This window comes from Cricetulus griseus, chromosome 3, assembly GCF_003668045.3.
Source record: "Cricetulus griseus strain 17A/GY chromosome 3, alternate assembly CriGri-PICRH-1.0, whole genome shotgun sequence".
NCBI classification, from domain to species: Eukaryota; Metazoa; Chordata; class Mammalia; order Rodentia; family Cricetidae; genus Cricetulus; species Cricetulus griseus.
This window is the reverse complement of record NC_048596.1, coordinates 128,974,557-128,989,299: the sequence shown is the minus strand read 5'-3', so window position 1 is coordinate 128,989,299 and position 14,743 is coordinate 128,974,557. Positions and strand designations below refer to the sequence as shown.

The 14,743-nt window shown below is 46.2% G+C and overlaps 1 protein-coding gene across 1 annotated transcript in view; it reads left to right on the top strand.

The window, feature by feature from the left end:
• The window catches only part of Igf1r (insulin like growth factor 1 receptor), a 292,382-nt gene extending 283,503 nt beyond the window's left edge, over positions 1-8,879 (top strand). Inside the window, exon 21 of the mRNA XM_027408129.2 lies at positions 1,158-8,879. Coding sequence (XP_027263930.1) covers positions 1,158-1,545 — 388 coding nt within the window. The 3' untranslated portion in view covers positions 1,546-8,879. The remainder of the gene's footprint in view (positions 1-1,157) is intronic.
• Positions 8,880-14,743: the final 5,864 nt, after the last annotated feature.

The window sequence follows — 14,743 nt, the reverse complement described above, 5'->3', positions numbered from 1 at the left end:
GCATCAAGGGAATGAAGAAAGGACAAGCACGTGGATATAGAAAAGCTGGGGTTGGGTGGACTGGGCTCTGGAAGCCCAGTGTGTTGTATATGGTTGAGCAGGGAGTGGAGTTGCATACAGATAAACAAAGAAGTAGGGTTACATACAGCTTAACAAGGAGAGACTGGTTTAATTCATCTCCATAGGACACAGTCTTCAGGCCATAAATACCCAGCGGGACAAAGTGAAAGTAGACATCTTCTATACACACTGTCGGTGTTTGCACTCAGACCTCAGAAAGGTTTTACCATCTCCGAGCATCACTGGGGAACCACTCCCATGGGAATGGGGCGTTGGGGTCCTTGGCTGTGCCCATGTCAGCAGAACACATTCATTCAGGTTTTCAGTTGCTCACCCAGGCCTTTTCTGGTCAGGCTGTTGGCTGCATGAGCAGCCTTCCTCTTCTGTCATGTGTGGCTGCTGCCCATGTGACTGAGGGAACGTTATGGAGATTTGTGACCTGTGGGAGAAATGGGGGTGCCACATGGGCTTCCTATGTTCTTACCTCGGCCTTGCTTGTAGAAGAAACTCGTGCTCTGTACTTTCCCTGGCTTGTAGGCAGCTCTGGCTTTAGGTTTCTGTTGGGACTCTGCTTGGGGGCAGCCTGGATCTTCCGGGCCAGGCTCTGCCTTCGTGAGACATGTAGTAAGTAGGTGCTGGCTTGAGATAGCAAGCTTGGGATGTGTGGTCCTTCTGTCTGGCACCCATAACGCCTCCTTCCTCAGGCCCGCTGCCAGGGGCACCATAGTGCCAGGCAGAAGCTTAGAAATATCCTAGGTGGGAGTGCAGAGAATGATGGCTGTCGGGGAAGCTGTGATCCTCATTAGTGGGAGATGAAGGATTCCTGATTCTGGTTCTGGAACCATGGCTAGGAGAGAAAACAGGTTGTTTTATTTCTTAGCATTGCCACCACTAATGTGGCCCTGTCATGGTAGACTCTACGTGAACCAAGACTTGAAGTGCGTTTGGGTTTGACACTATGGCTGGGTCAGATACATAGTAGGATGCCAGAAGCATCCAGATGAGAAGCCAGGGGTGCAGAGGTGCTACAAACCTCTGGGCCACTCTGACATCAGCAAGAGGCCTCTTGCATCTCATCCCTTCCTTCTCTCCCTCAGGTTTGAACTCATGCGCATGTGCTGGCAGTACAACCCTAAGATGAGGCCCTCCTTCCTGGAGATCATTGGCAGCATCAAGGATGAGATGGAGCCCAGCTTTCAGGAGGTCTCCTTCTACTACAGCGAGGAGAACAAGCCTCCTGAGCCAGAAGAGCTGGAGCTGGAACTGGAGCCCGAGAACATGGAGAGCGTACCGCTGGACCCCTCGGCCTCCTCAGTCTCCCTGCCTCTGCCAGAAAGACACTCAGGACACAAGGCCGAGAATGGCCCAGGCCCTGGAGTACTGGTTCTCCGTGCCAGTTTCGATGAGCGACAGCCTTACGCTCACATGAACGGGGGACGAGCCAACGAGAGGGCTTTGCCTCTGCCCCAGTCTTCAACCTGCTGATCCTCAGACACAGAAGCACATGCAAACAGTAACGTGTGTGCCCACTCAGTGGGCAGGGGGAGAGCAGGTCATAACAATCTATTCACAAGCCTCCTGTACCTCAGTGGATCTTCAGAACTGCCATTGCTGCCCACGGGAGACGGCTTCTCTGCAGTAAACACATTTGGGACCTTCCTTTTTTCAATATGCAAGCAGCTTTTTATTTCCCTACCTGAACCCTTAACTGACATGGGCCTCTGCAAACCTTAATGACAACACTTAATAGCAACAGGACACTCGAGAATTGAGTCTCCTCATTCTATGCCTTTCTCTTCTGCCTTCCCTCTCTCTCCTCTCCCTCTCTTCCTCTCTTCTACTTTCTCTCGCCTCTCCTTTCTCTGCTTTACAATGGAAAAATGTTTGCTGAAAGCCCAGCCGGGAAGCCTTTTTTTTTTTTTTTTTTTTTTTTTTTTTAAATCAGATTGACTTAATGGCTGTCCCTGGGGCTCCTTATCACCCCATACACACCTGCCTGACACCATAGGTCTTTACAAAAAAAAAAAAAAAAAAGGAGAGAGAGAGAAAATGCACACACTGAGATGGAATTTTTTAACTGTATCTTTAACCTTTTTAGTGTCATCTGAAATTTTCAAAGAGCCATTGTTCATCCATGGTTATCATTTTTATGCTGCCAAATTTTGCCAAAATCCTGTTTCTTTTTTTTTTTTTTTCCCTCATGCGCACTCCCTGCGCTGATCTCCTTTTATCCAGAGTCATAGGATGAAACATGGCGTCAAGTTAATAATACCATTTGAGAGACACATTAGTGATGCCTCCACTATTCTCGGTGTGCTCTTCTAGCCCACATCCCCATGGCTCTCATTGTTTTGTGACGACTAGGTTACAGTTTGGGAGAACTGGGCAAGATGGAACTTGCCCTCATTGAAGAAGGGGAAGGCTGAACTGGCTCCTCACTCCTTTCCCACCACCCACCCACAGCACCCTAAGAATGCTGAAGGAAATGGCCATGAGCAAGCCTGAAGGTCAGGTTGTGGGTCAAGGTGGTCCTCATACCAGCCTTCTCCCCTTTCCCCAGCCTCCCTCCTGGCCCCCAAGGGACAGAGATGCAAAAGGGTTCCAGGGACTCCGGCCCAGCCATTGGTGCAGATGTGCTAGGAAGGGATTGAGAGACATCATAGCTGCAGCACCAGGCAGTGGATCCAAGTAGTCTAAGCTTTGACATGGTCTCTGTTACTAGGACTTCTTCATGGGTCTCTCAGTTCTATGTTAGACCATGAAACATTTGCATACACATTGTCTTTAATGTCACTTTTATAACTTTTTTACGGTTCAGATATTCATCTATACGTCTGTACAGGAAAAAAAAAAGCTGCTATTTTTTTTTTTTTTTTTGTTCTTTATCTCTGTGGATTTAATCTATGAAACTTTCAGGTCTACCCTTCTTCCTTTCTGCTCACTCCAAGAAACTTCCTATGCTTTGTACTAGAGTGTGTTTTTTTTTTCTTCCTCTTCTCCAGTAACTGATGCTTCTAGAACATAATTTGAACTGTTTGATGCCTTTTTTATAAATACATCTTCCTTCCTTCCCCTGCTCCCTGCAACCCCATTCATTATCTTTTAACCCATAGACTCTGTGGGCGCAGTGCTGGTAAGGGACTGAGGAGGCTGAGCAGCCAGGATCCGGGTACTGCTGGGCCCTGCTCTCATTCCTACACCTCCCTGCACACAGCATTGGAGTCTGTTACCCTGCAAGACATGCCACAAACTCAGGTCAGAAACAAAAAAGGTTAAAAATCTCACACATCCTGGTTTAGTGTTTATAGTCCCCATTGTTGAAAGTCACATCTTTGCCTTCCCTCTTTGTTTTCATTTTGGTTGTCACACACACACACACACACACACACACACACACACACACACACACGTATATTTGGGGATACAATAGCAGTTTTAACTACAGACAGTAGGCATTTGGATTATTTTTTTATGGATATTTAAAACACACACACAAACCACACACGGCTGCTGACAAACACACACACACACACACACACACACACACACACACACACACACACACACACACACACACACACACACACACACACACACACACACACACACACACACACACACACACACACACACACACACACACACACACACGGCTGCTGACTCCCCAGGGAACAGCAGAGCATGGCCTAGCGGCCCCTCTGCCATCACTCTCACCAGACCAACCTGCCTGTCTTGAACCAGAATGTCTGAATGGGTGTCGTCCGTGTGAGCAAGGTGCAGGGTACCAACACCCATGGCCAGAAGCAGCAGCCTCAGTAGAACTCTGGAGACCACTCCCAGGTCAGAAGGCCTGAGTGGCAGGCGGGGCAGAGGTGACTCTACGGTAGCCCTGGAGTCATTTGCTGTTCCTTAGCCAGAATGGCAGACCTCTGGGCCTGGAGGTCTTGTTTTGTTTAGTTTTTAACGCTTTTTACCAGAGTGGTGACAGCATGAGAGTTGCTTCCGGGTTGGAAATAATTAAATTATGAGTAAGAAAAAAGCTGGAAGATGATTATTGCAGTTATGACTGGAGCTTAAACACAGGAAAGAAAGCTTGCAGTTCTCTGGCTTGTCTGTAGTTTAAGGTTCACAGCTCTCACTAGCCTCTGCCCCACAGTGTTTCCCCTTAACAAAAAGGAGGAGAAAAATGCTTATTAAGAAGGTATTACATTTAGAAGTTTTAATTTATTTTGTGATATCTGTTTTAATCACTGTAGAGAAGCCCCCATTATGAATTTAAATACTGAGGAAAAGGAAGGGTGTGTGTGTGTGTGTGTGTGTGTGTGTGTGTGTGTGTGTATGTGGTGTGTGTTGGGACAGTTTTTGGTTTGAGGGGTGTTTTGTTTTTCAAACATTTATCTACCTCACTCTTATTTTTCATGTGTGTATATATATATAAAAAAAAAATACATCTCACACTTCTCAGTACCTGACAGTAGGCCAATGATACTGGTAACCTCATCCACACCGCAGGCCATATACCTGGGTGAAGCAGAGAGAGGCCAGGCTGGATTCTGGGGTCAAAGCAACACTAACTCACTCAGCCTCCCCAACTCCTCTCCAAAAGCTTACCTTTCCTGGGGCATCTTTGGTTATTTTTTTCCTCACCTGGTTCCCTCAGAGGTTTCCCTGCTTTCAACCCAACACTCCCATGAGCCCAGAGTGCACCAGTGGAGGGGGTCCTTTGCCCATCCTCACCTGGCTGACTTTGGAACAGAGCTTTATACAGATTGAATGACCAACATATATCACCCCTAAGAGAGAAGATAACTCCCAGGTTTTGAGGGCAGGAAGCGCCCACACATAGGTTGTCTGAAAGTCCTAATGTGTGCACATGTAGGGTCACCTGTTGGCCTACTCTGCACTCCACTGAGGCCTGCACTATGGCAGGGGTATGGCACCATTGCTGTCTTGCATTGGTTTCGCTCAGAGGTACAGCCATGTCAGCAGTTGGAGAGCCCTGCCCTCACCCTGCTTCTGAAAGGCCAGTATGATAAGGGGGGCAGGACAAAGCCTGCACCCCCTGCAGGCTGCTGTACTCCCCTCCCCCCAGGGCTAAACAAGGACTGACCAAACCTCCTTGAGGCTGGACAGCCAGTGGTGGGCACCAGGCCTTCCCTGTGCTTTGCCTCTGTCCATCCCAATACTTTGCTGCTCACAGGGGTGGACAGTGCACTCCTCAATTCCAGCAGCTGCTCTCACAGGCCCTGGGGACTTTAGCTGGGAAACATGGGTGATTTTGCCCCAGTGTGAGAACTGGCTAACAGTTCAGTACTGTGAGTTAAGCTCAGGAGTCCTTTGTCTCCTGCCAGAATGCTGCCCTTCTCAGAGTTCCTAGGAGCTCACAGCGTCCCTGGGAGATACTGTTTGATCAGGGTTTTCCTCTACACTCTAGGCAATCCCATGGTATAGTGGCCTCTCCCCTCCTTTGCACATACCTACCAGTTTCCACAACTGGATTTCTACAGACCATTCAGCTGGTTTTAAGGGTTTGGGGTTGTTTTTTTTGTTTGGGTTTTTTTTTTTTTTTTGTTTTTTTTTTTTTAATTGTCCAAGTTGCTGGTGTTGTTTTATGTAGATTTTTTTTCTTTCAGTAGAAGAAAATACCTAACAGTGTAGTGCCCATCATAACAAATGCTCCAGAAACACTTCAATAAAAGAGAAGTTTGCTTGTATGATGGTGCAGTGATTTTGCTGGACCGACCCACCCACCTTGACTATAGCAAGGCATCATGTATCCACAGTTCTAGCCTAATTTCATGCTGATTCTTCCCGCCTCTTCCTGATTTTTCTCTTTATATGCTCCAAGTAATCTTACCAAGCTGAGTTGTGGCCTTTTCCATGCAACCTCCTTCCCCGGCAGCAGCTCACACTGCTTGAAGTAACATGAACCACTGAGGCACATCCTTCCGGTGATGTGAACATTAAAGTGTACTCCCTACTCCCGCACAGCCCTCCCTTGAGGCAGCAGGAGCTGAGTTGTGGAGACACAGTCGAACCTGAGCTGTGTGACACCCACACTACCCCATCTCCTTTCAGGAATGCCATGATGTTTGACTCTTAGTTGGAATGAGGCTCCTCCCTGGAACACAGACTGTTGAAGGCCATCATTAGCTCTCCTTCCAGCCTGTTTCTTATGACAATTCAATGGTAGGAAAAGCAGCTTTATAAGACAGACAGGTGATCATTGTGAAATGAGCAGATGGCAAAGTGTTTGGTATGCAGTAGTATTTCTTGGATGGGCTAACAGATGGATGATGCCAAGTTCTAAACCAGTGTGAGCTCCTGGGGCCTCTTCCTTAGCAGCCCACCCCTGTCAGCAATGGCTGTACCTGAGGCAAGCAAGCTGTTGTGGCAAGGTCACACCAAGCTCAGGTGGGTGAGAAGGCTAGGATGCTTACCTCTGTTGTCATTGTTGGGTCCTCTGAGAGTGGCCACACAGTTGAAGGCAACGCTTTTCCTAAACGTTGGCATCCTGCGTGACAATACCACCCTGTTGATAGGCTTTGGCCCATTTTAACAGTAATGAATTTATAGTTTGGGGTTTTTTTTATATTACTTTTGTATTTGTCTGATGTCTTTTCATTTCCTGGGCTAAGCAGCAGCATTGGGAGACCTGGACCAGAAAGATCCACTCCTTCTGAACCAGTGATGATGGTCAGACTTTCTCACTCTGCTCTGAACTAGGTGGTGGTACAAATGAGAACTTCAAGATAGGATGTTTGTTTGAAGTGAACCTCTCTTGCCAGAGGTACTGAAGATAGAGACCTTGGACAGTTCAGAGGGCTTCTTCACTTTGGGCCTCCGACTTTGACACCCGGATGGTTATTTAGAGACGCAAACTCCTTGATGGAATGATGGGATGACCATGCATTAGGAAGCCATGGTAACTGAGATAGTGACATGAAGAGAATTGGGGACAGAGGCATAAGGGCTTGGAAGAAGCCTGGACCACATTTGGACGTGATGGTTTCTGATGGCGTGAGACCACGTCGAGGCTGTGGAGTCATCGTGGGCATTTGGTTTCAGATAATAAACTTAGCATTGTGCTCTGGAAACTTACAGAGCTAAGTCACATGTTGGAGAACTCAGACTCCATCACCCTCACCAGTTGAGTTGTCTGGGGCATGCTAGGGATTTATTTTATTTTGTTTATGTGAGAACTTCATAATCACTGATTTGTGTGTCCACATTTGTGTCTGCATCTTTCCAGTAAACATTTTTTTTTAACTAGTCACTCATTATCGTTTCCAATCGGGCTTCTAAGTCCAGTAGATTACGGGTAGTCAGTTGACGAAGATCTGGTTTACAAGAACTAATTAAATGTTTCATTGCATTTTTGTAAGAACATAGAATAATTTTATAAAATGTTTGTAGTTTATAATTGCCGGAAGTAATTTAAAAACACTTTTCCCCCTCTGTGTGTGCAAATATGTGTTTGTGTTCTTTTTTTTTTTTTGACACTTGTTTACTAGTTAGCTTTACAATATGCCAAAATAAAAAAACCAAAAAAAAAAAAATTAAAAAAAAAATACTCCTACCCTCTGGACCCAAGCCGTGGTTCATCCCCCTTTCCCAAATGCTATGTGCTCTAGTTTGTAAAAAAGGAAAAAAAAAAAAAAAAAGGAATGACAGTGGTTTTAAAAGTACTTCTGTATTCTTCAGTATCTTGGTCTTGGAACTCTTAGCTGGGGAAGCAGTCATCTTTTACTGATCTTTTCCCTGTGGAGTGTACCAAGCCCCTTGTTGACCATGGACATAGCAATGTGTTGCCACCCAGCAATGTGGGGTGTTCATTGGTGGCATCTGGCTCATGTGGCTGGTGTTGATCCCAGTTCTGCAATGTCATAGACATGGGAGGGCTTCAGGACACAGACTGGCTTCACGGTGATCACACAATTCTGATGTGCAAGCCTTTGGCATACATACATATGTGCCTCAGATCCCAATGAAGGCTGTGCCTACTTATATTTAAGGCCGAATGCTGAAGGTACATTTTTCCAATACAGAACAAACTCTTTAACAAAAACCACAACATGTTCCCCCCACCCCATTTTTTTAAGAGTTAAAATCCATGTCCTTTGGCTCCCAGCGCATTATTGGCCATGTCTCTACCGTTCCAGAAGATACCATTGTTGAAAACATCTGGAATTGTCTAACTATGGGGGAAAGGTCTAGGAACCATTTGTGGGTTGGGTTGAGATGGGTTGGATTTGGCGTTTGAGTTTCTCGTGGATGTTGGGCATTGTGCAGACACAGGTGGGACAGATGCCTGCCTGGTGACATAATCTGTCTGCTTCCTAAACCAGTGAAGTTGGGGGAGAGGTTTGCCAGGGTTTGTCTACCTCTGGGATTAAAAAAAAAAAAAAAAAAAAAAAAAACCAGAAGGTATTGATGGAACAGATGCATCGCCAATAATGCATTTCTGAGTTGTCTTGTTAAAAATTTTTCTTAAAAAAGAAAAAAGTTTTAAAAAGATGTCAATATGGCCAATTTGTTACATAAAATAACTTTCTGTGTATAAATTATTCCTTTAAAAAAACCCTCTGTTTATATTTAAAAAAAATCAATAGATGAAAAAATTCAATGTTTTTGTATATTCTGTTGTAAGAATTTATTCCTGTTACTGCGACATACTCGGGATTCTTTACATTATGAAAAAGAAACTTTGTCTATTTTGAATGGCTAAAGCTAAGGCCACTTGAGTTTCTATTACTCTGCTTTTTTCTAGTAGTTAAAGTACCACATGGGTTAAGTTAAATAAAAGAATTCTGTATGCACCTTTGTCTCCGAGTTTGTTTCCCCTGCTCTGGAACCATCCCCCACTTGATCGGGGAGCTGAACTTCTCGTGGCATGTGTGTTCACACATGTCACCCGGAAATGCTCAGTGCAAAAGCAGGGCCCTGACAGTTGAGCTTGTCTGAATGCTAATTGCTGTTGAGCTTGGAGAAGCTACTGCCTCCCCATTAAATCAGCTAGGAGAACAGTGGAGTACATGAAGCACAGTTTGCAGTACTGGCTTATAGGCTCTTCTAGAACTTCCACTGACTGTGGCCATGGTGGATTTGATATGTGTGTTGGGGGCGGGGCAAAGACTTACATACATGCATTTCCATGTCTTTGGTAATACTTCACAGTTGACATGCCTCAGAGAATCAGAAGCAGGGTGTACCTGGCTACAAGGTGATGTGACGTGTTAGCCTACTTCTCGCCCATGAATTATATGTAGTCAAGCTTGCCCACAGGGACTCTGAAATGCTGATATCGCTCTCTTTCATCCTGGGAAGTTGGAGGGTGATAATAGTTTGAAAATGAAGCAAGCTATACATTCTAGACTCAGACTAAAGGCTTAAAGGCACCTTCGGGAGGGTGAGCCGATCATCTCACCAAACACTGATTATGTGACAAAGGTGGACACCAGACGAAGAACTGAATGGGAAGACAGGCAATAGAAGCAAAGGCCACGGTCTCATGGGTATTTGATTTTATAATGAAAAGGTCATTCTGAAAGAGCACATCCTGGAACAGTCTGGCATTATCTGGGAGTTTCTGCTCACCCAGTGCTCAGGGAGCTTCACAAGATGATTACGGGGAGGTCGTATTTCCCTGGGTGTCCCACAGACTGGTGCTAGACCTCCAGCTTGCTCTTCTGTGTGCTTTACAATAAGCCTGCCTGACCAGAGGCAGCCACTTCTAAGGATGAAGGCTGTGGGCCTTCTCCCTCCCCTCTGAGTTCTGCCTTAAGTGGGTTCCATATTTAAAGGTCCACTACTAAAGAGAAGAGTTTAGCCTTACAGAAGATTTGAGAGCACAGTGCTAGCTAACATCAGCTGCTCTCTGGTGAAGTCCTCTCAGCTGATGGCAAAAGAAGCCAGAGAGCAATTCAGAGGCCAGCAGGCTCTTTCAACACCAGAGACAGCACAAGCTTCCCTCTAGAATATTTAACTTCCCAGGACAACTAGCCTAAGGGCTTTCCACCAACTCCACCTCTTGAAGGCCCTGCCTCTCCTTAACATTTGCATGCAGTGGGGTAAGGTTTCAACACATCAACCCTTGTGAAACCACCTTAAAACTAAATTTAAGCCACAAAATAAGGGCCACACCCAGAGCAATTTTTATTTTATTTATTTTATTTTTTTTGTACTAGTGAGTTGTTGACATTTTCTCATCCACCCCTTCATTGGGTAGTCACAATCAACCTGCAAAGGTGGGACTTTTTATTAGTCTGGTTTATTGACAAACACAGTCATGCTCCAAACCTCCCAGCTGTTAAATAACCAATGCAGACCAACCGTGTACACTACGGCTATCAAACATAGAAAACCATCAAACAAACAAAAGCCATAACTGAACAGGACACTGTGTATTGCCAGGGGATGCCAAGCCATTTACAAAATCCACAATGCAAAGGGTCCTTCGGGTCTTGAGGAACTTCAGAGGTACAGAAGGGGAAATAGGAGGGCTGGTCATCAATGGGGAGCTCTGGGCTTCCCAACTAGGTATCTTTGAAAAACAAACAAGAAAAACCACAATGTTTTTTAATGTGTCTGGCAGGTGCCAAGTGATCTGAAGTAACATTGGAGCCCACTCCCAGAAAAGGAGGGGATGTAAGGCTTTAAGCAGAAGCTCTTGAAGGGACCAGCTCCCCTTTCGGCAGTCATAGCAGCCGAACACGTGCTTGTATGACCTTGTCCTAGACACTAGAAAGTCAGATGCCTGCCTCGTGACAAGGAACCAATCAGAAGTTAGCTGGTGGCACTATGCTTTACGACCCTGGGTGTACTTTATGACCCTGGGTGTACTTTACGGACAAGCTCGACAAGTGCACAGTAATGACACACAGAGCATAGCAACCACCCTGGGAGGGCCTATGGGCCATAACAACCAGTTGGCCAATCAACACAGGGCAAACCCTCCAAGCCTGGAGGCACACCAATCATGAGCCTCTGCGTAGACTCTCCCCTTACGCTGCCCTATAAGATCTCGGTCCTGTGACTTCTCAGAGTCTTTGCTAGCCATCCACCATGGTGGGTGGGTGAAAGACCGGAGCTAACATGGGGTTAGCTCGTTAAATTACAATAAAGCCTCATGCAGTTTGCAGCAAGCTCTCGAATCTGCCTGGTGATTGGGGTGACCGCGGTCGTGGCCTGGGACCCCGGATACCTGAGTTTTCCGGGGGTCTAACACTCTTTGCTCACAAAGGGGAAGGGTCTCCATAGGACCAGCCAAGCATCTAGGCTCTGTGCAGGCAGCCTAAACCACCCCAACCCACCTTTGGCTTTTATCAGCCTTAGTGTGACTTGGATCTGTCATATGTGAAATGTTCCTTGTTTATTTGCAGAGAGCGTCTCCTAAAGTCTCTTCTTCAAACTAGCAGCGAAAGAAAGGAGAGCAGCCAGGTGGTGCTCTTTAATCCCAGCACTCGGGAGGCAGAGGCAGGTGGATCTCTGTGAGTTTGAGGCCAGCCTAGTCTACATAGTGAATTCCAGGACCGCCAGGGTTGCACAAAGAAAACTTGTCTCAGGAGGGGAAAAAAAGATGACAGCTGTTCAGTTCCTTTGGCTTTGAAACTACGTTTTGGTGACTCTTTGTAGTGCTGGTTACTGAACCCAGGGCCTTGTGCATTCATATTCTCTCTTCCTTCCTCACTCCCCTCTGCCCTTTCTCCCTACCCTTCCTCTTCTCTCCTGTTCTTCTCCCTGATTGTCCTGGAACACATGAAGACTAGGGCTCATGCAGCACACTGCCATTGAACTACACCCCCAACTCAGTCTCCCTTAGCTATTAGGCTACAAACGCGTTGTCTTCTTCTTCTTCTTCTTCTTCTTCTTCTTCTTCTTCTTCTTCTTCTTCTTCTTCTTCTTCTTCTTCTTCTTCTTCTTCTTCTCCTTCCCCTTCTCCTTCTTCTTCTTCTTTTCTTTTTTTGGTTGTTTTTTATTTTGTTTTGTTTTATTTTTGAGACAGGGTTTCTCTGTGGCTTTGGAGGCTGTCCTGGAACTAGGTCTTGTTGGCCAGGCTGGTCTTGAACTCATAAAAATCCACCTGCCTCTGCCTCCGGAGTACTGGGATTAAAGGCGTACAAATGCATTTTCTTACTGTAAGCCACTGTGATTTTTTTTTTCCAGACATAAGTACCAAACAGTGGTTTGTTTTGTTTTTGTTTTGTTTTTGGAGACAGGGTTTCTCTTTGTAGCTTTGGAGCCTGTCCTGGAACTGGCTCTGTAGACCAGTTGACCTTGAACTCAAAGAGATCCACCTGCCTCCTGAGTGCTGGGACTAAGGTGTGTGCCACCACTACCCAGCTGCAAACAGTGGGGTTTTTTGTTTGTTTGTGTTTGTTTGGTTGGTTGGTTGGTTTTTCGAGACAGGGTTTCTCTGTGTAGCTTTGGAGCCTATCCTGGAACTTGCTCTGGAGACCAGGCTGGCCTCGAACTCTCAGAGATCCACCTGTCTCTGTCTCCCGAGTGCTGGGACTAAAGGCGTGTGCCACCAAGACCCAGTGCAAACAGTGGTTTTGAGCATACCAACATGACAAGAAGTTGTCCAGTGTTTAGTAGCTACTTTGATCAGGAGGGTAAATCAGTGAATACTGAATGCCCCAAGTTTATTCTTTGACATTCTTAAGTACCCCAACCAAAAGGCAGACGTGGCAGAAGACTTCTATTATCATGTATAAGGAGCAAACAACTTTCTTCCCTTAGTCCTCCAAGCATTTGGTAACCACACCTGTTATCTTGCCTTCAGGGTCAAGAGTAAATACACCTGAGCCCAAATCTGTTGTTATTTAGACAGACAAAAACATCCTGCAGTAGCCAAGCCTTAGACCTTTAGGCCTTTTGACTTACTAAGAACAGTTTTGAACTCTCTGACCTTGAGGCAAGATGAACAGGAGCCATCTTTATGGGCCCCCGACAGTGTTGATGATAAACAACTAAATCTGAAGGGACCAGCTCCCCATTTCGGCAGCCATAACAGTCTAATACGTGCTTACCTGACCTTGCCTTGGTCACTAGGAGGTCAGATGCCTGCCTCATGACAAGGAACCAATCAGAAGTTAGCTGGTAGTGCTATGCTTTACGGCTCTGGGTGTGCTTTAAGGACAAGTGCACAGCAATGACAAGCAAAGCATAGCAACCACCCTGGAAGGGCCTATGGTCCATAACAACCAGTTGACCAATCAACACAGGGCAAACCCTCCAAGCCTGGAGGCACACCAATCCTGAGCCTGTGCATACCCCTAGACACTCCCCTTACACTGCCCTATAAGATCTCGGTCCTGTGGCTTCTCAGGGTCTTTTCCCAGCCATCTGCCATGGTGGGTGGATGAAAGGCCCGAGCAAAACATAGGGTTAGCTTGTTAAACAACTGCAATAAAGCCTCCTGACATTTGCATCAAGCTTTCGCCCTGGGCCGGGGCGGGGGGGGGGGGGAGGCTTTCAAATCCAACTCCTGAGCTAGCTTTCTGAGCAAACCCATCCAGTGGGAAGGAATAGTGGTACAACCACTGTAGAAAACAGTATAGCACCCCCCTCACAAAGCTAGACAAAATTCCCAGGTGCCACTCACCTCTGATGTCTTAGGGTTTTATTTCTGTGAAGAGCTGCTGGCAACTCTTATAAAGGAAAGCATTTAATTGGGGCTGGCTTACAGTTCAGATGTGTAGTCCATTATCATCATGGCAGGAAGCATGGTGGCATGTAGGCAGACATGGTGCTGGAAAGGTAGTTGCAAGTACTACACCCGCATCCGCAGGCAGCAGGAAGAGACGGGGAGCCACTGGGCCTGGCTTGAGCTTCTGAAATCTCAAAGCCCACCCCCAGTGACACACTTCTTCCAACAAGTCTACAAGTACTCCCATAATGCTGCTTCCTATGAGTCTATGGGGGCTATCTTTATTCAAACCACCACATCTGGATATAGACAAACAAACAAAAAACAGAGCTGAAGATCGGGGACTCGAGCAGATACTCAGACATCGGTGTTCACGGCAGCATTTATTAAGTGACTATTTATAGATGGAGGGGGGAAACAAGTGTGCTGTATTCATACAGTGGCATACTATTCAGCCTTGCAAAGCAATGAGATCCTGTTGTGTGCTACCACATAGGTGAAACTAGAGACACAGATAATGTAAGGCTCCACTTACATTAGGTTCATGACTCCTGCAGGTCATAAAGATGGAGGGTATAGTGGTGCTTGCCAAAGGCTGAGGAAGAGAAACAATAGGGAACTATTGGCATAATCGTTACTTTTCCTACTATTGTGGCAAGGTGCTGGAACAAACGCAATTTCAGGAGAAAAGGTTTTGTTCTGCTGTACAGTTCAAAGGGAAGCCATAGTGGCGGTAGCAGGAGACAGGCTACTCACATTTCATCTGCTTTCAGGAATCCAGAGTGAAAGGAAGTGCAGGAAGACAAAAAGTGTGGAAGCTTGCTGCCAGTAAGTCACTTTTTCAGGCAAGGTTCCACCACCTGAAGATTCTACAGCCCTCCACAACACCACCACCAAGTGGTTCAAACACACCAGCCTGGAGTAGCATTGCACAATCAAACCATAACAAATGGTCGTAGAGAAACTTCTAGAGATACACTGTGATGATGAACACCCAGCAGAGTGCATGAAATAAACACCACTGAACTGTTC